At 40.1% G+C, this 25236-nt stretch overlaps 3 protein-coding genes and 1 long non-coding RNA gene across 6 annotated transcripts in view; 1 reads left to right on the top strand and 3 right to left on the bottom strand.

The window, feature by feature from the left end:
* Positions 1–1023, top strand: part of LOC140377240 (uncharacterized) — a 1361-nt gene extending 338 nt beyond the window's left edge. Inside the window, exon 3 of the long non-coding RNA XR_011930106.1 lies at positions 935–1023. This is a non-coding gene — a long non-coding RNA (uncharacterized lncRNA). The remainder of the gene's footprint in view (positions 1–934) is intronic.
* The window catches only part of LOC140377950 (uncharacterized), a 294609-nt gene extending 282760 nt beyond the window's left edge, over positions 1–11849 (bottom strand). The window contains exons 1-12 of one of the 2 annotated variants that reach the window (XR_011930142.1): positions 10736–11849; positions 8747–8877; positions 7639–7750; positions 7445–7556; positions 7192–7307; positions 6750–6924; positions 6502–6679; positions 6224–6385; positions 6046–6146; positions 5664–5911; positions 5409–5580; positions 3666–5156 (exon numbers count right to left, since the gene is read on the bottom strand). Coding sequence is in view for 1 of the 2 variants with exons in the window: in XM_072463575.1 (XP_072319676.1) it covers positions 3737–5156; positions 5409–5580; positions 5664–5911; positions 6046–6146; positions 6224–6385; positions 6502–6679; positions 6750–6924; positions 7192–7307; positions 7445–7556; positions 7639–7750; positions 8747–8877; positions 10736–10853 (3045 nt within the window). In the remaining variant the exon portion in view is untranslated. Of the gene's footprint in view, positions 1–1926; positions 5157–5408; positions 5581–5663; positions 5912–6045; positions 6147–6223; positions 6386–6501; positions 6680–6749; positions 6925–7191; positions 7308–7444; positions 7557–7638; positions 7751–8746; positions 8878–10735 lie in introns of those variants that run through there. The other variant, XM_072463575.1, reaches the window with a different exon arrangement.
* A 1093-nt stretch (positions 11850–12942) lies between these two features.
* LOC140377655 (recombining binding protein suppressor of hairless-like) lies at positions 12943–17635 on the bottom strand. Its single transcript, XM_072463133.1, has 11 exons — positions 17544–17635; positions 16992–17030; positions 16551–16646; positions 16307–16472; positions 16040–16214; positions 15826–15963; positions 15641–15753; positions 15406–15546; positions 15178–15333; positions 14539–14642; positions 12943–14328 (listed from the first exon to the last, which is right to left on the bottom strand). Exons 1-11 carry the CDS (start codon positions 17561–17563, stop codon positions 13986–13988), a joined length of 1491 nt encoding a protein of 496 aa, XP_072319234.1. The 5' UTR covers positions 17564–17635; the 3' UTR covers positions 12943–13985.
* A 1748-nt stretch (positions 17636–19383) lies between these two features.
* hgsnat (heparan-alpha-glucosaminide N-acetyltransferase) lies at positions 19384–24917 on the bottom strand. 2 transcript variants are annotated; one of them, XM_072463221.1, is made up of 18 exons: positions 24703–24917; positions 24169–24280; positions 23950–24083; positions 23714–23835; positions 23569–23638; positions 23414–23483; positions 23230–23333; positions 22957–23033; positions 22845–22875; positions 22609–22769; positions 22404–22519; positions 22170–22291; positions 20903–21029; positions 20685–20771; positions 20538–20615; positions 20376–20446; positions 20183–20295; positions 19384–20071 (listed from the first exon to the last, which is right to left on the bottom strand). In XM_072463221.1, exons 1-18 carry the CDS (start codon positions 24876–24878, stop codon positions 19890–19892), a joined length of 1953 nt encoding a protein of 650 aa, XP_072319322.1. In that variant the 5' UTR covers positions 24879–24917; the 3' UTR covers positions 19384–19889. The 2 variants fall into 2 exon arrangements, with proteins under 2 accessions (XP_072319322.1, XP_072319321.1); XM_072463220.1 differs by having other exon boundaries at positions 24169–24284; positions 24707–24917.
* Positions 24918–25236: the final 319 nt, after the last annotated feature.

Raw genomic sequence — 25236 nt, 5'->3', positions numbered from 1 at the left:
CCAGGAGTGTTCCATCTTTGAAAAAGATTTGGTTATAGTCATCTGTTTTTGAAAAACAACACGTTTCGACTTTCGCCCGAAAGTCATTCTCAATCTGCGGATCTAGTCAGAGAACTAGGATTCTTATCTTACTCTGGGCTGCATAAGCCCCGCCCACCGGGCGGAACCTCCTGATTCTGTCCTGTTAATCTCTTCATTTGTTCCATTCAGAAAAAAGTTCATGTTTGACTGGGCAACCATACCTTTATTAAAGGGGCTGTTTTGCCTTTTGCAGGTACTTGGTATTGCACTATAACATAGGTAGATTATCATTTTACATTTTGTTAATTGTAAACTGCAATACTGATCTATAAAGACTAGAAATGGGTCCATTGACTTTGTGATAAAAACAGCTGAACTGATTCTTCATTGAGACAAGCAGCAGATTGTCATGAACCGATATTTGTTTGTGTTTTAAATGACCACATGACATTTTTTAACCTTACTGTGTCACTCTGAGGCTTAATTTTTCAAATAATCACAACTAAGTATAAGGATGTGGGAATAGGGGGTAGGTGAAAGCAGGATTTTCCAGAGAGCTCAAACATTAGTTGCTCAAAACATACTCAAACATGCAGGAATCAATGAAACTACAACTTTGAGTTAGATTATGATGAGGAAACACTGCTGTAACAAGGTTAACAGTTCATCAAAGTTGATTTAGCAAAATATGTTGAATGGAATCTTTATATCAAGATTTGATCACACCCATATGTTTGTTTTTGAGGATGTTATATGTTATGAAAAATACTGTACACGTGTGTTAATTTGGACCAGTAGAGAATATACAGAGATAGAGGGCCAACGGAATGTCGGAATATATGGCCGAGCAATATAGTTTAAACTGAAACTGTATTGTCACTCAAATTGTAACATTATTTCACTATACTTTCAGGATAAGGACTGTTTCTCAACTACTGTGGTGTTTGGGATCACAGAAAGAAAAAATCTGTAGCATCAAGATGATAATTCAATTGCCTTCAATTCTATTACAAAAATAAATAAAACTGATTTTAGTCAGTTTTTGTTTCACTCTTTGCTCATGTCCATTTTGTGATAATAAGCTATGGCGGTTGACACAGTGCAGAGGAAAGCCGTGGTGGTGGACGTCGCAGTGACATGGGATGGAAACATCCGGAATAAGGAACATGAGAAACTAGAGAAATACCAAGGCCTCAGAGAGGAGCTGGAGAAGGCCTGGAGCGTGAAGGTATTGGTGGTGCCCGTAGTGATCGGAGCACTTGGGGCAGTGACCCCCAAACTGGAGGAATGGCTTGAGCGGATCCCAGGAAAAACATCAGACATCTCAGTCCAGAAAAGTGCAGTGCAGGAACAGCAAAGATACTGCGCAGAACCCTCAAGCTCCCAGGGGCCTCTGGTAGAGGACCCGAGCTTGAAGGGGGATAAATAGAGACCGCCCGCGGAGGGTGAGGAAGAGTTTTATATATATATATATAAAACACAACAAAACCAACTGTGGGACTTCCAGATACAGACAGAATGGTAATGGCAAATTTGGACCATAAAGATGACTTTACTGTGTACGAGCATATCCTGTTGTGAGAACTTAAAGGTGTGATGTACATATGTGTTGAAGTGAAATGTCATAACAAGCAGATATATGCCTCTCTGAAAAAGGTACAGGAAAACCACAAATGCTCTGCTCTCAGCTCCACACTTTAAAATACAGAATCGTGTTAAACCAACCACAGTATTTTCAACTAGAGGTCATCAATATATTCAACATTAGGGTGTGTTCAATATAATATTTTCTTTAGGTGATGATTTGTTTTGTAGATTTAAGATGTGGATGATGTCCATAAGAGCTTGAAAAAAACAAAACATGACGTATGACTTTATTTCAATTGAGTTTTTATTTAATATTTTTTGGATTAGGAAAAAAATCATTATTAAATGAAAGGAACCGTATGTAAGATTTTGATTTCTGTGTCTGCAGGTGAACATTTAAATCAAAAAATGCTTTTGCTGATATTAATTGTAAAGCTACTTTATCCTTAATTACAAAACACAGGACTTGATGTCAATATTAATGTTATTGCAATAATTTGGTGTATTGATTCTCCAATTATCAGCCAGAAAACAGAATGAGCCTGACATAACCAAAACCTCAGCACCTCAATCATGAATTCATGATATTGCAGCTTCTGCAGCTCAGAGGGAAAAATCTGGAGGAGAAAGAGAAAATGAGCCATGGCTTGTCTATGAAGGAGAAGGAGAAAAACTTGTATGTGTCCTCTATCTGCAGGTTATTACACCGGAGGATCAGTTCTGACGAGAAGTACCTTTAGAGCGCAGAGTAGTTCTACATTCAGTTCCTTTTACACCTTTTTACAATATTGAAAATACAGGCTCCAGCCATTATGCTGCTATAACAAAATTAGCCAGCAGGTGGCATTATTCATACATCTATAAAGGGTCAATCCATGTGAAAATATCATCCCATAAAAGCTTTTAAAAATTCAATAACAATCAATAATGGTCATGAATAAACTAATCTGATCCAGGATTTTTTTCTTTCCTTCTTTTTTTCAGAAGGTTGACATAAATTAATGTAAACAGGAAATACTTGTTCTTTGCAAAAACTTTTAAAAACAAGCAGATTCTTTGGCTGGGGAATACAGAGTATTCTCTACACAACTTTAGCACAACCTATATCTCTCCTGATAAGGTTAAAGTGCCTAAGACAGGTTGGATGACTCATTGGACTAAAATGTAGTTAAGATAAATATATTTTGAATTTAGCTAAAAAATTATAAAAATGGTATCACAGAACAGCAAATGTTTGTAATTTATGATATCACACTAGGGAATTGTCCAGCCACCACAGGGCAAAATATTATCTAATGTTGCTATTTTTTTATTTGACAAAATTATATATGAGAGCAACTTTATTTTGATGTTTTAATGTTTAGAGGGTTAAAAAAGCTGTTTCTTTGTGTAAATTATGCATAAACTTTGGATGGAATGAGTATCCTAGTGTGATGTCACTTTCTGTCATTTTTGACAGATTTTTTAACCTTTTCTCAAATATTTTTACTCAATTGGTATAAAACTATAATTTATATGCACAACTGGTATAAACACATCTAAAGAGAAAATTTGAAAATTGTAAAAACTTGTGCACTGTCCCTGTCTCTTAACTTAACAACAAAAATACTGTAACTATATATTTTTTTACAAAAACAATATTGTATTCTGCAATTCAGCCATAAAACAACACTTAAATAAGATCAATAGTAATCTATCCATAATTAAAAAATAGAAACTTTGTAAATAAAATGGTATTAAGATCAAACACAATTTTAAAAATCTATTCTATATTCTAAATTCTATATACACTTTTCAGTAAGTATAGAAAACTGCATATTAAAAATAAAATTAAAAACACATTAAATATGAACTTGATTAGGGATGTGATTTTTGTTACACAGTCTAACTTTCCATTACACAAATGTTCTCTTTCAACAATTTGAAAAAAATTGGACACTTGTTTGCAACAACCCTTGTAGGGACGGATATTGTAACTTATATTACAAATAAATGTTGTGCAGTCCATTGAGCAGTCCATTGATGTTAAGGGGGTGTTACTAGCGTGAAATGCACACACAAAAATTACAGGACTACACTCAACATAGTAAACATGATACTTTTCTCAACACACTACAGTTGCTAAATGTCAGAGCTTCTGCAGACCACTTTGAGTCTTCTCCGGACTTGACTCGCGTTTCTTTTTGAAAAGATTTTTTATTTTCAAAGACATCCTGCCCTTGTCTTTGTCCTTGCTCTTATCCTCAGCTGCCACCTGGGCCACATCAGAAGCTGGATGTAAGGCCTGTGTGGGCACGGGGGCTGCATATTCCTCCCTGGATTCACCTGTCTGTAGATTTGGAGTGGAGGCAGAGAGACCAGCTGATGTGGTGCCCATGGAATGACAGGACTTTTCTAAAATCCCATCGTAGACTAGCTGGCTCAGCGGACCAACGCTGAAAATATCAGAGGAGGATATCCATGGTGCCTGGGACGTTTCCGTTATATCTGGCTGGCTAATTCTTCTTGAGTATGCACTTGGTTCTCTTAAGTCTTCCCTCAGTTGCAGATGCTCAGGTACGTCATCACCTGTAATCATTCCAGCAGTTGTATCCATGGAACTGTCAATCATCCTCGGTATCCTTCTTCTTACAGAGGTGGCAAACATGTCGGGGTCCTCCCTAAGCAGTCTTCGATTGACTTGCTCATAAGCATACTCCTGTCGTTCTGCTGGAAAACAGGGATCTACTGGCATCTCTCTAGGGATCATGCGACTGGAGCCAATCTCAGCAGGATACTCCAGCTCCTCTCTGGACACCCTTCTTGCTGGGTTTCGATGCATTTCAATCATTTTATCCAAGCCCACTTTCTTAACATCTAAATCTACCTTAGTCCATGGGATTTTCCTTGAGGCGACATCAAAAGACATCCCCATAGTTTCTCTGCCGAGGCTTCTGGGCAATGAGTCATAGGAATACCCGGCCTCATCTCGAAGCAGCTTTCTCGGAACACTGTCAAATGAGGTTCCCATCATACCTCTTGTTAGCATCCGAGGAGCCAAGTCAGAGGCTTCCACTTCAGACCAAATAATCTTCCTAACATCTCGTGGATGCTCACTTCTTTCTCTTGACACAGAGTCTGACAGATCTCCCAGTGTATCACGCTCTGATCTTCTGGAGGAAATATCTGAATCAAAATCACTAAGAATAGTATTTTTGATTGTAGCATCCATGGGAGTTTCAACCATGTCCTGAAATATTTTCAGTGGATGCTCTTCTCTAGATGTCCTCAAGGATTGGTTCTCAAGAGAGGAATCTAGATCTTTGTCCTGGAGCATCCTTCTGTTGGCTGAATCTACAATGGCCTCTAGTTCCTCAATAGAAACTTTGTAAACTGGTGACTCAATTGGTTCATCTGGATCTCTGAATTTGGACAGCGACACGTCTGCTGGCATCTCAACTTCATCTGGGTAATGTTTTCGGGACATTTCAGGGGGAGGACCTGGATACATTTTGCCAACGGAAGGTGATGTTATGAAGCCTTGGTCGGTATACTTTTCCTGTGAATCTCTGCAAGTAATAAAGAGAAGGAAGATGTTAAATGGAATATCAAGGATTTTAACTTAACAACCTTGACACAACTGTATTTCATTTAATTTGTATATATACAATGTCATTTTTGTTACAAAACAGGAAATTAACAAAGCATTAAAGGAAAAACACCCCAATAATGAACACAGACCTTCATTATGGCTCCACTTATGTCAGGAATATTTTGTGTCATATTCCCTCGTAGACCTCTTATACAGTATGTTGACTTACTGCTTAATCAGTGTTTTGCGCAAGAGTACTTCTTCCTCCTCAAAGCATGGGTAAGGACTGCGTATAGGAACTAGGAGGTCTGGGTCCGAAGAGATTATTGAAGTTTGTCCAACGCGGCGTGTGCGGGACATTCGAGAGGGATGCATTTGAGGAGAGCACTTCATGGGTGGCACTGGAAAAAAAGCCAGACAGATTCAAACTAAAAACGCCACTGCTTAGCTTGTTTAGCCTACGAGATGAACCCCTCGTGCTAACCTGGCATCTGCTGTTTCATAGGAGTCTCCTCCAGAAGATCCTCAATAGAGCCATGGGCCGCACTGTGGTACAAGCATCCGGACTGGGAAACTCGAGGCTGGCCAAATGTTATTGGGTCGGAGTAAAGCTGAGCAGTCAGGTTTGCCAGGCCTGGATTCCTCATGATTGGAAATCCACAAAGGCGCTCGATCTGCTGCCAGCGATGGAGGCGCTCCCGTAAGCAGGCAGTTACTTCAGATAAAGCATTTCTATGGACACAAAAATCCCCAAAATATAGTTAATTATGAAGTCTCTAGAGGCAGTTTTAAATAAAATTCAGTGATCTCCAGTCCCCGGAACTTGTGCCTATGGATACATACTTTGTGAAGTTTCTCTTACTTACTTTGCCTCAAGAATCTTTTGGTCAACTTGATCCAAAGAAGAACTGTGTGCCACATGAAGAGTCCCCAGCAAAGAGCTTCTTTTCTTTTTAATTTTTTCTGCCTGACAAATTAGAATGGCTACATTTATATAATTGTGTATTTATCACCAAACATGTCTGTGTAAGGAAACAGTCATACTTCTTCTTTGGCAATTGCAAGCTGAAGTTCAGCACTCTGCTTCTTGACATTGTAGTACTGGACCTCCACTTCATATGTGAGCTGCAGCCACTGCTGTAGAGTCTCAGAAGTTGTCCAACCGGCCTTCATGTCCATCTCTGCCTGCTTTAGCACCTCACGTACCTTTTCATCCAAAAAATACATAATTAACTTGTTAATAAAGTAACTTATCAGTACTATGCAATTGACAATGTGCCCTAAAGTCCAGTTCAGGATTATGAACCATATCTTGCTCCTACCTGCTCCAGCTCTTCCTCAGCATATCTCAGGCGGCTGAGTTCGTTGACAGCTCCTTGTCTGAGCTTGTGCAGGCGATGGGCCTCCTCCTGCGCGTCCATGATCTCATCCCTCATCTTCACCTCCAGGCTCTGCTTCTCCTCTGCCACACTGCGCTTCTCCTCCTGGGCACGCTCCAGCCTGATCATGTGAAAACAACTTCAGTTCAACAAGTGTGGACAAAACATGGACTGTACCGGAAAATACTAACTGTTCCTGCAGTTCCATGAGGCTTTGCTCTGCACTCTGAAGACTCTCCAGATCCTTCATCATCCTGGCAATGTGGATCTTGCTGTATTTGCTCTGGGATTGGGCAAACCAAAGGCCTCCAATTCCCATGACCACGGACACAATGAGCACAAGGTCTTTCATGTAGTTATGAGGTCCTGTAATGAGATAGCACAGATTATTTAGAATTATGCTCTTAAATTTACCCATAATGTCTTTAAAACACAATCAATACCAAATCTACAAATATTACTACCACATTATAGCTGATCGAAGCATTTGATAATAATAGATGAAGTATTGTGCGGCACAATGGCCTGGTGGTTTCAGCTTTACTACATATGCCCAACCCCATTTCACAGTTAAATCTGGACTGTCCCGTAAAGCCTACGGTTTGAAATAAAAGAATAGCGACCGAGTCTTACGTGTTGGTGGTCCAAAGAGCACCACATCAAGTGCTTTAATGTTGAGCTTCTGCTTGTCCCTCTGGTCCTGGACTTTGAGCTGGCCACTCAAGAATGACGGCTCATTTGCTGCAATCCTGCATGTTTTATTAGAAGACAGCACAGGTGTACACTTTGAATACTTTGATCGTTTTAAATGTTCTCAGGTACTGGACTCCATATGCATCCAAGTGAGCAGCATTAGAAGTGTGATTGCATTATTAGCTGGTCATACCTCGGGAGCGTATTTCCAGTGACCTTAAACTCTTTGAAGTTCTTCTCATACTGCGGCAGCTCCACAAAGTCTTTCAGCCAGCGAAGCACTTCCTCCTGAGTCCAATTATGAACTGAAAATGCACACAGGCAGTCAGAGAAAATACTGATTTATTTGTACGCTTATTCTTTTGAATTATAAACACTACCACACACCTTGGGACGACTTCCAGCCTCTCCACAGCTCTTCTACTGTGATGTGCTGGTCTTCTCTGTGGAGGTTACTGTGCTTGTTGGTCTGCTGCTGTTTCATGTCTTCAATTATGAACTTTCAAAACACAAGAAAACCTTATTTTACAGATATCTTTCTTGAATTAACCCATAAGAAACGATAAATAAATGGTTGGAAGATCAGGAAACGTCAAAGCACCCAGCTAAGTCCTAAACGCTGATGAAACGAATGAATGTTTTGAAACCGTATGCACAAAAACAAGATGTGCAGCAGAAGGATATTACGTTACACTGCAATTTTCCAACACATGGCTGTTTACTGTTTGAGAAAAACTGTTTTTGCGATTTGAGCTGTACAGTAAATGTATCTGATCATGTATTATTATTTTGAGCATCAAATAACGCAGTATGCTTATGAAATTCTAACGTACTGAAGCCCTAATGGCGTTTAAGTTTGGTAACTGTCTGTGTGAGAGCGTCTTGGAATCCGTCCTTGGCTGTAAACTGTGGCCTCATTTGAAGCGTGTGGATTTTTAGACCGCGTGGGGATGAGCCGAGACCCCTCCCCTTATGTCTCTATAGTAACGGCAACCGGAGCCCCTGGATACAGTGTCCCAGTCCTGCATTCTCTAAACGCTGAGGCACACTGCTGCTCTGCTCGGCTCACTATGGAGCATAATGTATGACTACAAGTATATCACAGATTCTTTATGATGAATGAAAATATCAAAGTCGCACTATGTTACTTTTCTGGTGTATTTTTCTGTCCCTGTCACAGTAAGAACTCACGTTTTTCCAAGATTATTTAGCAGCAAAAACACCAGAGATAAGTTAAATATCATATAAATTACCAAAAAAGCTAATTGAGTGAGCATTGGCTTTGACTCATTTTATTTTAATTTGCATTTCAATTTTGAGTTTTGAGTTGAAAACCATTCACTACTATACAATTGTTAAATAGTCAAATTAATGCAAGACTCAAAGCTTAATCAAAGTAATGGTTCGATCATGTTCCAAAGATTCTTTTACTCATTGATTTTGATCCATGAAGTGTGTCATGTGTCAAATCAAATCCATATTAGAGGTTCTGTACCTCCACACTCTCCTCCACTTCAATGCCTCCATCCTGGTCATCGTCCATCATCTGATGGATGTTCCTCAGAGACTCCAGGCTGTAGCGGTCCGCCTCGCTCATACATGGGGGAGTCACCACCATGCAGGGGTCTACAATTAGCCAATGTTTATTTAAATAACAGATGCAACTTGCAATACATTTGACATTGAATCTTAGGATAAAAGCACCAGAGTTTATATTTAGCAGCCAGAGGCCTAAAAACAAACGCAGGTTCACACATCCAAATGCCAGAGTTGATGTTTCTATTTCAATAGAATCATATGTTTGGAACCTGGCAGAAGAAAAAAAAACTTATACCATAATCAGCTATGACTAAAACTCTTAGTTACTGGCAGCAGGATTAATCTGGGAAGCTTCCCAGCTTCCTTGGTATTGAGCACTGAGTCATCCTCAGGAGCCATTTGTGTCACTGTGACTCAGTGAGTCCTGGTGCTGGTTCAAAGAACTAAAGGGTCAAAGGTGAACCAGCTGAAGCCACTTTGAAAAGCACTGGTCAATTACACTTCACAATGTAAAGAATGAAGCTGCCATTTGGGACTGCAGTCAACATAGTTTAAAGACACACTGTACTAATGAGGAAAATCACACACAGCCCTCCGTGTGACTTCAATAATCCTTTATCATGTACCATACAGCTACAGCATGCATATCATTTTAATCATTTGATCTATAAAATGTGAAATAGAAGTTTGTCTTGATTCTCAAGCAGACTGGTCCCAAGTCTAATTTGTGTGGATCTTAATGGTAAACCACAATCACCACGTTCCCTTTTTGTAGTGAAACATCCAAAAACATAGAAACAACAACTGTATTTATCATTTGGTTAAAAAGGCTACAGAGTAAAAGTCTCCTTTGACCCACTAATGTTTTGTGTAGAACCGTGCAGGCTCGTATACGTGATGCTGGAGTCTGCAGACTGGGGGGCTCTTTCATGCTTGTTTCAAGTTTGTAACATCAATCCACAATAAATTGCTGTTTGCATCCACCTGCTTTTAATTTGACATCTTCATCCTTTTTTAGGAGTTCTGTGTTGGATATAGTGGAGGAGCAGAGACTTTCACTCATTATTTGGCAGTTCAACCCAACTAGCAATGCACATTATTACTGTGTTCCTTAGCAAGAGACCACACCCTAACATCTAATCATGTGTGTGATTTATTGTCAGAGAGGCTGTTGCCCCTGAAAGGCAGCCACATCTTTGTCAATCTACCCCAGGGCAGCTGTTATGTGAGCAGGTTATGACCTAACAAGTGTACAATGCAATTTAAATGAAATCATCTTTTACTTGTTATTGGAGAAACATTACACATTGCCACTAAGAGGTATTTAAAATGAAATCAACAAAAGGATTTTGTAGTTTTTTTTTTTTGTAGGTTTTGTTAATAAATATTTGTTAATTATATAAGATAACCGTTCCAAGATTGATCCCAAACTGCTGTGGCATTAGACTGTTCACTCACTGGTCATTTTCATATACTCCTTTGGAACATTTCAGAAAGTGATTTATTATCCATAAAAAGTTTTAATTGTAAGTTATAAGTGCATGATGATATTGTTGTTGTTGTTGTTGTTGTTATTATTATTGTTATTATTATGTTATTATTATTATTTATTACCATGTTTTATTGTACAACTCTACCCATGTCCATCCTGTGAGTGGCTGTTCTTAACTATGCTAATATGTTTATTATACGTATATCATGAGTGTGTATATAATATACGTGTATAAATGTGTACATAGTGTGCAATATGCATAGAATCTAAGGTCAGTGTCCAGATGGGTTTGTTCTTTTACTTAGAAATAAAGCCTGATGTGTCTTTTCAAATGTGATGGGGGGTTGGTGAGGGGGGGACACAGGGCACAAGCCTCAGAGAAAAGGAACTTATCAACAGTCCACAAAGCAAACTAGTCCTAACTGAAGAGGCTAATGGGAGTAAAGGCCTTACCTGTCGGGTCGTAGGCCGTGTGGGGATGACTGAAGCTGTGCGGATCTGCAGAGCTTTGAGCCGCTGCAAAAAGTGCCGCAGGGAACAGCAGCAGCAAAAAGTAGGAGAGAAGAAGCATTCTGGTAAACAACAACGCTGTCCACTGGAAAAATGTCCTCCAAGCATTAAAAATGTGTCCGTGGATCCAAAACGTGGCACAACTATCTCTTTGCGCGAAGTGTGAAGCGATCCGTGTTTCTATAACGGGTTCAGACTGAGACGTGACACCGACGATTTAGTGGAGAAACCGCTCGTACCATTAAGTCTAAAGTGTTGAGAGGTTAAGTATATTTAAACAGATTTGTTAGCTCACAATGATGCACGTTTGAGTAGTCCACGCAGCCTATAAAATAAAACACCGGTCCGTGCGTAAAAGTGATCCAAGACAAGCGCGTGTCCCGCTCTCCGTCTATTCCATGTGTTATATGAGCCACAACAAAGGCCGGCTGCCGTCCCCTCTACTCCAGGCGGGGTCCTCCTCTGTCTCCTCTGTCTCTGACTCCTCTGTCTCTGTCTCCTCTGTCTCTGACTCCTCTGTCTCTGTCTCCTCTGTCTCCTCTGTCTCTGTCTCCTCTGTGTCTGTCTCCTCTGTGTCCGCTGTCTCCTCTGTCTCTGTCTCCTCTGTGTCCTCTGTGTCCTCTGTCTCCGCTGTCTCCTCTGACTCTTCTGTCTCTGTCTCCTCTGTGTCCGCTGTCTCCTCTGTCTCTGTCTCCTCTGTGTCCTCTGTCTCCTCTGTCTCTGTCTCCTCTGTGTCCTCTGTGTCCTCTGTCTCCGCTGTCTCCTCTGACTCTTCTGTCTCTGTCTCCTCTGTGTCCGCTGTCTCCTCTGTCTCTGTCTCCTCTGTGTCCTCTGTCTCCTCTGTCTCCGCTGTCTCCTCTGACTCTTCTGTCTCTGTCTCCTCTGTGTCCGCTGTCTCCTCTGTCTTTTTTGTCTCTTCTGGCTCCTATGTCTCCTCTGTGTCCTCTGTCCCTGCCTCCTCTGTGTCCTCTGACTCTTCTGTCTCCTCTGTGTCCTATGTCTCTTCTGTTTCCTCTGTCTCTTCTGTCTCTTCTGTCTCCTATGTCCTCTGTCTCTGTCTCCTATGTCTTCTCACTCCCAGGCAGCGTGGCTTTTCATATGTGACGCTCAGTTGGCCTCTTTCCTCAGCCCCTCTCACTAACAACTTGTCACCAAACTCCATCTCCTCAAATGTCCCTCAACCTGAAAACAATCAAATGTGGCACTTCCAGGTCTTTTGTCCTCAGATTTAGGGCCATGTTATGCTCATGGACGTTATCAACAAACTGACTTACTGACATTTTCATCTCAGTTTTGTGTGTGGTGATTTAACCTGTTTAATTTGGGTTAGTTCCTTCAATAATCCCCACGTCCCCAGTTTGTTTCAGTTTAGACAATTAATTGCGTCTTTATTTTTTGGTACATTTTCTAATGTTAACAATTGTTTCCCCACCACAAAACAATACTTCTACATTCTAGAAGGAACCTGGACCGAATTGTCTATTGTCTTTAATGGGCTTGTTAAAAGCATTGGAAATCGGATATTAATCGATACCAATACTAATATTGTATGTTGAACAAGTATCACTATTAAAAAATAGGACAAAATGTGACATTTCCTGATGCAATTTAGAAACATCTAAGAAATAATTCAAGACCACACGATACTTGAAAAAAAAAAATTAAATCAAGTTTGAAACATTGGTATCATGAGGACACTGGTCTATTAAAGAACTAAAGAACTGCTTTTCTGATGGCGGGTCAGAAAAGATGCTTCAAATGTTCCAGTTTGTCAATAAACTTATATCTAAATTACAGGTGTTTTATTGCTTTAAGAAAATACCGTGAACATTTTTTTTACTGTGATCAGGGTCGCCTCTCCACAGATCGGACCTGTAACTGGACCTGGTGGCGTCAGCTGCTTGCTTGTCTCCATGGAGATAGAGAAGCTCGGTGCAATTCGGCAAGAACATTACATGCAAGTTCACGCGGGTGGCAGCAAAGTTACATAGTGCACCTTTAAAAACAGATTAAATTAAAGATCAACTAGAACTGAGAGCAAACCAGGCCTAAACCAGGAAAAGCTCATTATGTAATGCAAAAAAAAAACATTAAAATATTGTTTAATTGCCAAATGCAGAGAGAAGTGGAAACAACCCGAGTACCAGCCTGTGTACCAGTTTGAGAGCCAGTGTTTATAGATCGTGTGATACCAATTGCGTACTGCTGTGTGACATTTCTTGGAGATCCCTTTGGAAATGAGATTAAACAGACAAAGCCAGCGGTCACGAGGAGCTAAAACTATTGGTTGAATCTTTGAGGGACTTGAGAGACACCAACAAACACAGATAGACAGCATCAGAGTCAGGTTTCATTGCAGAATTACATGTCCGTGTTTAAAAATAGTCGGGGGACGGCTTTGGCCTCTGCCCTGTTGAGCATTCTCGGGCAGCAACTGACCAAGTGCTTGAACACAGCTAAGTAATAATGCATCCTTAATATAATTTAATAAGGCTCTATGATTTAAAGAACAAACAAAAAAACATTACAATTGAATACAGAGATCAGTCTCAATATTGTTTTTCCTAAATCTAAATAGCTTTTTTTTTTTGTAAAACCAATGATATAAAAGTTAACTACAAAGACCAATCTTTGAGCAGTATTAGAGGACATGACTGTGGTATGAGAGGCCCTAATGGCATATTCTGACACACAACAATGTACATGGCATATCAGTGAAGTAATATAGAAAACTGAAATTATAACACCATTTTAGACAATTATTCAACCATTCTACAAAATGCAGTGTTCTATTTGGTAACAAAAACTATATTACAAAAATATCAAAAATGTACCTCAATAAATGCTTATAAAATATAATATGTATATAAAATATTATAACAATATTCCTTGTTCATTGAACTGTTCCCTTGCAGGTTCTTGACCATAATGAAAAGAAAGCAGAAGGCCTAAAACAGCTTTCAAAACAATTAAACTTGTTAAAAGACATGTTTAAAATAAGTTTGGTTTTTCAATTTCATCAATTTCTTGGCAACATGACCATAACAATCCACAAGAGGGAGCTAAGGTGATTCTTTTCAAGCAGCTTTCAATAAAGCACATTTCAATCATTTCTCTAGGAGATAAGAGTTACTTGTGTGCGCTTTGTGCAGGTCCATGGGCCTCTTTGGAAAATGACACACAAATGAATTCACTATGAGGAAAGTGACATGGTTGAGCCTCCGGATGATAGGCCAGAGTCACTGCCACTGTACACGCCTTGGCTTTCCCCCAGACCGCCCAGAGAGGAAGAGGGTGAGGAGGAGGAGGCAGGTGAAGATGAAGAAGTGCTTTGAGAGCGTATGATGGCTCCAGCGGCGCTGCAGTGAGGCCGTGGGCCCGGCTCAGGGGTGTATGTGAAAGTGAGAGCCGTCGAGTAGATTATTCCATCATTTCGGACCAAAGTGACGGGGACCTGCACCGGCTGTCGCACCCATCGCCAGCCCTCTCTGAAGGCCGAGATGTCCGGGACCACACACAGCACGCTCTCACCACACCTGAGACGAAACCCATAGTGTTGTGTTATTCAATGTCATTTACCAACGGGAAATATACAAAAACAACAGATGAAACACACTTTTTGTCTACATTTAAGTCAAATTAAGGCCTTCTCATAGAATTATATCATTTATAATTATAATACACCATCAACCATACCAAAAAAAAATGTCAGTAAGATTGGAATACAGCAATAATGATCACTTCACCTGTACATGGTATCGGCCTCCACATCTCCAAACCACACTCTAAGTTTAGGGGTGAAATTCTGCCCCGTGAGCTCCAACATGGCGACATCTCCACCACCGTTTAACTAAGAATAAACAAAATAAAACAATACAATACATTAACAACGATTGTATGAATACCATATTTTCCAGACTATAAGTCACACCAGCCAAAAAATGCATGATAGCGAAGAAAAAAACATATATAAGTTGCACTGGCGTATGAAATGCGGTTGCAAGTGTGAAAATAACAAATCATATCACATATAGGTCGCTCCGGAGTATAAGTTTAAGTATATAAGTATAAATACCCGGCCTAAACTATGAAAAAGGGGTGCGACTTATAGTCCGGAAAATACGGTACAAATAGCAGGCCTTTTATTTAACCCACATGCCATCGGGTCAACACCAATTACCAATCCTTCATCAATTAAATGCACTAAAACAACCAATTTTAAAAGTATAGTTTGTATAATTTGCGACATACATTTTATATGCATATTTTAAGCGTTTATTTAGCATCCCTTTTATATTTCTGTAACCACTTTCTCCTCTTTATGCCGGTAAACAATATATCTGATATTAAGCATGGGCGTTCCCGTCTGGTCCGTGTTACTGTACCTGCAGACTCTCCACAACAGGCACAGGTGTGACCGGATTCGGAACAGGGCCCATGCCTTCAAAGAAAGTGTACTCCGCTTTGTCCGTGCTAATGATGGTCCAAGACGCCCCATCATTAATGACTTCTTTGTTAGCTTCTTTGGAACACGGCGACGCCTGACGAAGAAATTAGCCCGTTAAAAGCGCGAAACGGGAATTAAAGCAATAGGAGAGAGAGTTTGAACGGACCTGAAACTGAATGATGCGTTCCTGGGAGAGGCAGAGGTACATCCTGTCCGTGTCTTTGAGGTAGAAGGCGCACTTGTGGAGCTGAGACACCGGGTCGTCGGCGTCCAACAACGCGTTCTGCTTGTCCACTTTCCGTATGACCTGCGGCATCACAGCACGTTAAATGGACAAGGCTTCGACACAACAAAGCGGTTATTAGAACGGCGCTGTGAGGGGTTTTTTTTAGTGCGCGTACCAGTCGAGGGAGAGCCATGCCCGTGACGGAACAGACCAGTTTGATCGTTTGACCGTAGTGAACGTAGCCGTCTCTCACCGCAAACTCCTCCCCTTCAGACTCCTCGTCGTCCACTGTCAGGCAAGTTAGACCAATATTAGTTAGCGGCGCTCGCGGCGGCCGTGCAGCGGCGGTTACCGTCTTACGTAGGTGAATGAAGAAGGCCCCCCACTGCTGCGAACTGGCGTGGAAATTCCCCCCGTCCACGTGAAGATATCTGGTGCTGACCGTCTGAGAACGCAAGCGATTAAACAGAGCCACTTTTGTCCCGGACGCTATACATACTGCGGGAGTGACAGAAGAGGAATGGATTCAGTGACAAGACCCAGCACACGTGGATTACACCGATCTTTAACTTACAGTCCGCATTTTTGAGGGATTGTTTCTTTTTGGATGGTTTGGAGATGACCTTTATCCTCTTGCTCAGGAAGACTCCAATGGTGGCGCTGTTGCCGTACAACATCTTCACAGAAAGCATGAAGTGTTTGCGTTTATCGGAGTCACTGATGTACAGTGTTTTTGCAGTGCAGAAGTGCTAAAAGAGAAAAAAAACAAAACACATGGATTGGCTTTTTTTTTTTGTCTGGTAATACAGATGTTACGACGACACTGCGCTTAGCCACAGACCTTTCCCTCCAGATTGAGTTGTTGCATTTCTTGTTCGCTGTTCCCTATTCCAATGAAGGCGCAGGGCTGGGCCTCCTGCTCAGTGCAGCCTTCCTTCTCCATTTTCTCTTGCTTCTTCTGCCAGCCGGTGCCCAGCAGGTATACACAAGGTGGAGGGCAGAAAAACCTGGGGCAAGTCCACAACCCAGCATCAGCAAGAGCATTTTCTGTAACATCTCTATAAGCAACTCACATTTAAACGTACCTTTTCTCATTGCCATAAGACTTTTGGGCAACTTTTGCGTGCAGAATAAGTACTGTTTGGTCATCTTTTTCCTTCAAGTAATTCCTCATAGCCTCCCTTAAGGACAGCACAACACGTTTAGTACAGGTGTCTTACTGTCATGTAGTTTGTGTGCTCTAAAGCCGTGGTTCTCAACCTGGGGGTCGGTAAATGATTCCAGGGGGTCTCCACGTTTCCATATGAGGAATTAAAATGTATGCAATAGCCGGCGTAATCCCACATTTGTCCTGGATCCATTGTAGAAATAGTGTCTTGACACCGTTCAAATGCAATGGTAATTTAAACTTGTGTTTTGTATCTGAGCCTATGTCAAATCAAACATTGCACATACGGCATAAGGTGATTACTTTTTGTGTTTGGGGGTCGCAAAGGTAAAAAGATGGAGAAGCGTGTGTGACTTACCTTGTCAAACGCTGAGGCTGGGGTCTCTCACCAAACTTCCTGCATAACAAAAACACAGAAGGTACAAAATAAATAGAATAATAATAGAATGTTGGCATGTTGTGGTCAACCTGAATGCTTCATCACAATAAAGCACAGTCTGCCCTAAAACCTACAGGACTTAATCTCAGCAAAACTGTTCTAAATAATTAAATAATAATAAATGTATGCAATGCCTCATTCGTCCAGGAGTGGTTAATAGTAGAAGATAGAATAATAGACACATTAAAGAGTAGTTTAAAAATAGTTTAGTCTACTTAGTCTGCATTGTGGTCGGTATAGATGTACTATATATAAATGAAAAAGAGATTGTACAGTTATATTCAGTCAAATAAAGCTTTAGAACAAGTGACCGCACACATGAGGACAGCCCGACCCTCTGCGTGAAGCCGCTTCTCTACCGCCGCCCGCCCGCGACCCTGGCCCGACAGGGGCGCCGCTTCACCCCGCTCCAGCACACAAACTAAACAACTTTATGATCCAAAAGTTTCACTTCTTTACGTCTGCACTTACCCCGTAACAACGGGCGCCATCTTCCAAATAACTCTCCCCCCGAAAAGTTGAACAATCGCGAGATCCCTCCTCCCCCCGCAGCAGACACAGGAGCAGCACTGAGGGGCGCAGGAGGGAGGTGTGGGGGAGGTGTGAGGACGGGGGAGGGACACGGGGCAGACGCCAAAACAACAGGCGTGGGAAAGTTACAAAGCCTCGCGAGAACTCAAAAACTCTCACAATAGACACGGATTATCCACGGCGCTCTTCTCGCGAGAACACGACGCAGCGCTTTTTCACAGGACACACACTGTAACCAGATTCCCACGGCTGATTGTGCAATAATGTGGACTGCGCCTCTTCGCGGTGACTAATGTAGCGTTAAATGCACGGAATACACGCATAGATTATGTCAAAACAGGCGAGCATTATGTCTGTCTGAGCTTGGAAAAACAGGATCAAATCTGAATAAAACAAAAGCTGATGGATTTATCAAGATGGAAAAATGTGATTTGCTGATTACAAAAAGTTTTAACTCTAATTATTGTTGGTCATTGCTGGACTTACTGCTTCAGCCTAAACTAATTGCAGGGGTGGAAAGTAACTCATTACAAATACTCACGTTACTGTGAGTATTTGTAAGTAGTACATTATAAAGTAGCAGATTCTTACATGTGTAACACAAGCAGAGAGCTGCCAGTGGCGCTTGAATAAAACTGGCTAGTATTACTTTTATTTTTCTATTATTATTATTATTATTATTATATATTTATTTTTCAGTTTTACATTTCAACACGATAGTATCACGTTATTCGTGATAGTTAAAAACAAATATTGAAAAAAAACATCTTTAATTGTTTTATTTTTTCTTGTTAAAACGTGATACTAATTCATCAGGAATATACGCATGCTAAATCATCTGCCCATTGGCGACTAGATCATGGATGATCATGACCCAGACAGTCGTCTCTATGCATTATAGGCACAGCAGTGTTCCAGGCCTAATATGGATGCAAGAAGAAAATATATCTATAAACAACAATATATTTAAAACAACTTTTCCGCTGTTAATTTTAAGTTTTGTACAAAAAAATGATCTAACAAGTTTAACTGAAATCAGATTCAGAAAAGGTTTATTGCCATTGCTATTGAACAGAATTCACAAACATAGGAACTTTGGTGGTTTGGTGCAACATAAAACAATGAACAATGATAAAACATTGTATGTAAAATCAATAAGAAAAACAATTTCAATCTGCTATAGGATGAAAAAATAAAATAGGCTATGTACCCAAAATTTGAAGAAATAACGTTAAAAGAAACTTGTTTTTAATACTCTGAGTATGTTTTTTCTTGTGCATTTTTTACTGTTACTTATGTACAGATTTGGTACCAATACTTGTAATTGAGTACATTTTGTAACTTCATGTAAATGCTTGTTCTCTGTTAAATTGGTTTAATGATATTTATCGCTTCTTGTGGAGTTGAATTTATTAAAATTGAATACATATCTAGAATATACACTTGGCAGTACGATAGCTGAAGATAAACCATTGTGATCACAGGGTTTTGTTCTGCTTGTGGTTGACAAATAAGGAACCAGAGCCACGTCTGCGTCCCACACCAGACACTGACCCAGCTAGAATTCATTAAAGCTGAGGTACTCAACTTTTTTTGTGAATGACTGTGTTTCCAGAGCTGAAAGCAGCACTCTGACTATATAAAATGAGACGACGTATTTTGCCAATGTTGAGTAGTTGGACCTCCTGGAAGAAGGACCAGGTCTACACGGTTGCCTTGGATCCCTTTAATCTATCATCTGTTGTGGTCTCATGTCATTGGCAACAGTCACAGGCCCAAATGCACCAAGATGTCCTTTAATTATCAACAGCAGCATTATATATGGTTTCACATGTAACAATTAAAACTGTATAAAATCACACATGTATAAAAAGGAATCGGTTTAGAAAATTCTTTACAAAGTAAAAGCTGTACCAGCATTTGAATACTGCTTTAGAGCAGGTGCTATTGCATTATATGTATGGCACTCGTGAGAAAGGAAAGAGGGTTTCCATGAGTTTTACAGTAGATCTGATAAAGTATTACTCTGAACATTCAAGATGATAATTTGAGACATAAGCTGACCATGCATGGATGCATGGATATAAAAGCTACTTTACATAAAGAAGACGTGTGTAACACTTAACAAATATGATCTTTTTTCCTGAGTGAGTTACGTGAATTACGTTTCAACAAATAACAAAGTCTCAACAAAACATTGTAATTGTATCAACACACCGTGAAAAAGCATGTGCATTTTTTTTACTATTCCACTGTAAACATGGCCAATTTAGGTTGTTTCCATGGTTATATTTTCCAGAAGATCTTTTTTCTATACAGAATATAGGAGATAAAGACCCAACACGAAGTGGCCACAAGGTTTTGTGTGATATGTTCAGCATGAGACTGGCTGTTGATCATTTGCCAACGGAAAGGGAAGTATTCCTCAAAGATTTCATGACCTACATACACGAGGATGGAGTTCATACCTGAAACAATGTTTTTAGACATTATAAACATGTTTCAAAGCCAAACATGCACTGTAAATGAAGAAATAAGTGAAAATATTGAAAGCATGTCAAAGTTTCTTGAATAATTACCAGGGTAGTAGAAAGGTGCACCCGACCACCACTTTCTCACATCCACAATGTAGTAGATGAGCACTAGCAGCACAAAGGCAAAACAGGCCAAAGTAGTCACGTAGGACAGGGACCTACGAGTCATAAACCAACAAAAATAATAAGATCAGTTCATGTGCATGTTGTAAAAAGACTATATAAATCTATTCTTTACCATAGATTCTTATTGACTGGAATGAATCCCTGGTCTTTGGAACATCTTGTGAGGATTGCTGATATGACTCCCTAAAGGGTTAAAGTATCAGACCAAATGTATACAGTACACCATTCAAATATAGCTGATAGTGTCAGTACAGTTAGTGATGCTAATTCTTACCAAGCCGAGGCCCCAAATAAGAAACCTTGACATTATGCTTCTGTGTTGATCCCTATAGTGTAGGATTATCTTGCCCGCCTGAAAAAGATTTGTGAAAGTTATAAAAAGTAATTAAAGCCCAACTGAACTTGATTTTCACATTCTAACCTGTAATCCAAGATAAGCCATGACCACTGAGTTTATGCTGCCCAGAACACCCTCAGGATCAAACGGCATACGGGAAGCATAGATAACCTAGAATAAAACAGGTGTAAGAGAATAAAGGTTTCTCAGGAGATATCTCAATGTCTTTATTGTCAGGGGCTAAAAGTTGAGCAGTTAGGCAAGACTAAATATGTGGCATAGATGTTCAGCTGCTCACTAACCCGTGAAGAGGGAGTTTGATAGATGTGATTCTCTCCCAGCAGCCAGCGGTCAATGTATCCAGAGGCTCCTCCAGTGCAGTTAGTGTACAGACCCATGTCCCCTATTCCTCCTGGGCCCAGATAACCCCTGTTTGACCAACACCGGATTCAGATCTTTTGCTTAGCCCTGAGGCTTGATTTTTTTTTTAAGCAAAAACCTGAATTAAAATCTAAACAAAACACATTACAGCTACCACCAGTAAAAAAACATAAAAGGCTGTCCATTCTAATTTATAGCAAGTAATTATAATGGGAACTGTAAATGTATTTATGGTTTCAGGAAAATGATTCCTTCCTGATTTGAAAGATTTTGAGAGGACCTTTCCCCATTCAAAATATATCATATTTTGATTTGAAGTGGCCTATCGCTATGACAATGGTTTGCCATGCAAAATCCTTCAAATCAGGAAGGAATCCTTTTGCCTGAAACTCATGAATCCATGGGTCTGAAGTGACGTCACGCACTCGTTGCTACGGCCATCTTCAGGATGAAAGCCGCATGCTGTGTTGTGGATTGCTTTTCTGTAACATCCCAAAGACGCAGTTTGACACCAGCAATGAATTACTGTAGTCAGAAGGGACCAGTGGACTTACATAAATCACACACAAGCTGTTTGTTTCAGGTAGTTGGCAGCTGGCTAATGCTATCTTACATAAGCATAGGCATAGACGGTTTTGACAAGCTGAATTTCCAACTGTCCGGGTTATATTGTTATATTTTAGGATCAGACAGTCACTCACCCACTGGCCCACACACTTGAGAATACTCTTGAAAGCTTTGAGGGCTTGTCCAGTGTGCAGAGGGGCAAGTTATCTCTCCTTTTTAGTGTTTTCAGAGACTCACCGCTGTAGATAAGGATCAAAGCTCCTAACTTCAGTCTTCTTGAAGTATCAGCCACATTAATTTTCTATCTTATGCACTGTTTTTTCATGACTCTAACAGAGATGTGCAACAGCATGCGGCAACATCTTCAAAAGGGTAGTGACAATAAATAAGTCACATGACTGAAACCCTTTCTTATATTTTATAAATACAGTATAGTTTTATTTTTTTTAAATGGCGCAGGACACTTTACATTAGAACTCAAACCTGCCTTCTCGTTTCAAAAATATTAGTAAGAATTATTTATTATTGGCAAAGTAAGGGCTAACCTCAACAATAATCAGTATACTCTTGTTTAATATATTATAGAAAGCAACCAATTAACACATTATATTGTCAACTCACGTGGGGCAGCCAGGAACAGGAAGTAGAAAAGTAAGGCAAAGCCATATCACTTCTAGGAGGAGCACACACAACCAAGCTGGCCAGTAAAGTAAGATATCAAGAACAGGTGACCACAAAGTATCCTGGAAACAACACATCACACAACAATACTTTTATCAACATATACATAGGATAAGTGATGTACCTGCATTTCTACATGTTTAGCATTAGTAGAAAGAAAAAAAGCCAACCAACCCTTGTAATTATATCAAGGTGAGCTCTTGCCACTAATAGATCCAAACATGCCACCACCAGATACGACCAGGCCAGACGCTGCAACACGCCTGGAATCCTTAAGTTGTCCCAGGACACTAAAAGAGGGAAAACACATTTGACATCTTTATCTTTTTATCATCAACACCAATAAACTATTGTATTATAGTTTCTTTGTTTTACTAACAGGGTCCTTGGCAGTAATTTGGGTTAATAATGACAACCCCAATTAAAAAGAGCAACAGGGTCCTCGACAGCACCTTCTTCAGGAGAGAAGAACGAGTGGAGCCTGAACGCAGCAGCATGTTGATAGACAGGGCAATAGATGTCCCCATTATAAATACAAACCTATAGAGAGAAAAATTATATTATATAAGAGTAAGTTTTATGTTGTTGATTAGTGTGTGGTCAAAAGGCCCTTACCAAGGAAAAACTAGATCAGCAACAGTAAGACCTACCAGGAAGGAAAAGAACAACGTTATTATCATCAGGGAAATTGTTTGTTAATCCAAATCAATAAATTAATATGATTTACCATTCCAGCTTGAATGTCTGAAGAACCAATATCTCCCTCCTCCATAGTTCACAAACACCATAATGATTAAAGAAATGCTGTAAGAAAGTGGAATTATATTATTAAATGTTTAGAAATACAGAAAGCGTTCAACTAACATACAGTTCATTTAATAATTTCATTGCATTTATTTATACTGAAAAAAATACTGAAATGCAATAATCAGGTCTGACTCCGTTAAAAACTGTTTTGCAAAATCAGTTCTCCAGCAAAGAACAGAGAAAGAACATTCACCCTCTGAAAGTATCTAGCGATCGAAGTCTCTTGCTCGGACTGGGAGGAGGTGGCAGGATGTTGTCAGTGACTGCAGTGACTGTTCTGTCAGGAGTTCCAAGTTCCTAGACCATAAAAAGGTATTAGAAAAAATATTGTCGTATCTTTAATTTGATGATGAATCGTGATTCAGCAAGAGACTTACAGAGTTGATCAATCTCTCAGTTTCCATAGAACCTGTTAGTTGAAAGTATACTCTTCTCACGGCCTCAATTCTGGATACAATAAAAATACATTTGACTTGTTCTGAAAAGCTTTCCACATTATTATGCATCTGTATAATAATAATGATGACGTTACCCTAACACAACTCTTCCTATAGACAAAAGTAATGCCAATCCAGCAAAGACAAGAAAGGCTATTAGGATTGCTGTGGAAAAAAAGGAAAAATATGCATTAATTACCAGTCAGATTAAAATTGCTCAAAAGTCAGGCTTTGACTCACGAATGTAACTGTTCACTGCTTCTCCATCTGTCACTATGGAGCAGTCGGCCGCTGAGCTTTTGTTCAGATTTTTTATCCAAAGAGAGTAATTTCCACGCTCTCCAAAGTGAAATGTGATAGCGCTGCAAAATTAAAGTTAAATGTAAACTTCCATACAAAACCAGGAACCAAAATGTGTGGATTTTCTTGTCCTTATACATATTACAACAATTGCAGACGTGGTGACTATTGTTTACCTGCAAAGCTGCTTGGCTGAAGTCTCATTCAGCATTATTGTGAGTCCATGCTGTGTATTCACCACAAACTCTGATGAACTCGGTTGTCCAGGACTGAGCGCTTTAGTGACCACTCCCAGTTGTTGATACAGGCACTAAAAAGAATGGAGGTAAACTGAAGATTGACTCACCACACAGTTTATAACAGCAAATGAAGAACAACTATGCATGTGACCATACCTGGTAACATTCCTGAGAAGTCCAGCTCACAATGACGTCAGTGCTCAGCTCATTGTTGACAGTCAGTAATGCCTCGTCCATTTTAAGTGCACGGTGTTTCCTATACTGAAAGCTCACTGTAAATTAGATATGGACAGATTAGCAATAGCAAAACACCAGCAATGCCATGCACATTAGAACAGCTGCTGAAATGACATGTCCCGTTTCCCATGCTCTCTCTGCCTTATTATTGCATCCTGCTTAAACGAAATGACCCACAGAAACTCAATTTACTCGCCTCATAACAAGCCACAACTAATGAGAAACGCCATAAACACTACTCCCATGTGTTAGCAAGCTAGCCGATCGCCGACCCGAAGATGAGGGGAAAGGCTGAGAAACTATGGCTGCAGTCCCCGTGGTCACATGCCGATTTAATCCGTGAAACAACTCGGGAGGGAAGTTCAAACAGCTTTCAAGAGATCGCCCACTGGACCAGGGCGAACGCGAGCTAATATGAAGCTAGCAACGTAAAGCAAGAGGAGAAAAGACGACTTACAGCTGCTCATTTCTGCTGTCAATGGCACCACACATATGGCAACAATCAAAGCTACGGTGGCCAAAAAAAAGACAGAACAACTCTCTTGGCGTTTCATGTTTTCTTGCGTTGCGTGTATGTCCTTCTGTGCGAGCGAGAATGTTGTGGTTTTAGTTTGTTTCTTTTTTGACATAGCAAATCCCTCGCCCTCATTTACTTCCTTGTTTTGATGTTGTAGTGGGCGCGACACGGGACAAACTTGATTACGCTGCTCCGAAATAAACTAAAATTGACTTTAAAACTAAATGTATTTTTACAACGTTTGCATGACAGAGCCTTTATGAAGATAATGTGTCATATGTGTAGCTAACAAAAAGAACAACAATCACAACTGCAACAACAAACCACTAGCTCAAATTAATATTTAATTTGCCCAATGGGTTTAATTTGGCTGAGCAGTTGTTGTTGTTGTTGTTGTTGTTGTTGTTGTTTTATGGCGGTTGGCATCCGAGTGGCTGAGCAGTTTTATGGGCTCAGTTTTAAATACAATG

Source organism: Eucyclogobius newberryi, unplaced genomic scaffold (assembly GCF_026437365.1).
Source record: "Eucyclogobius newberryi isolate DKJ021-1_F unplaced genomic scaffold, fEucNew1.0.hap1 SCAF_4, whole genome shotgun sequence".
NCBI classification, from domain to species: domain Eukaryota; kingdom Metazoa; phylum Chordata; class Actinopteri; order Gobiiformes; family Gobiidae; genus Eucyclogobius; species Eucyclogobius newberryi.
This window is presented reverse-complemented; position numbering and strand designations above follow the sequence as displayed.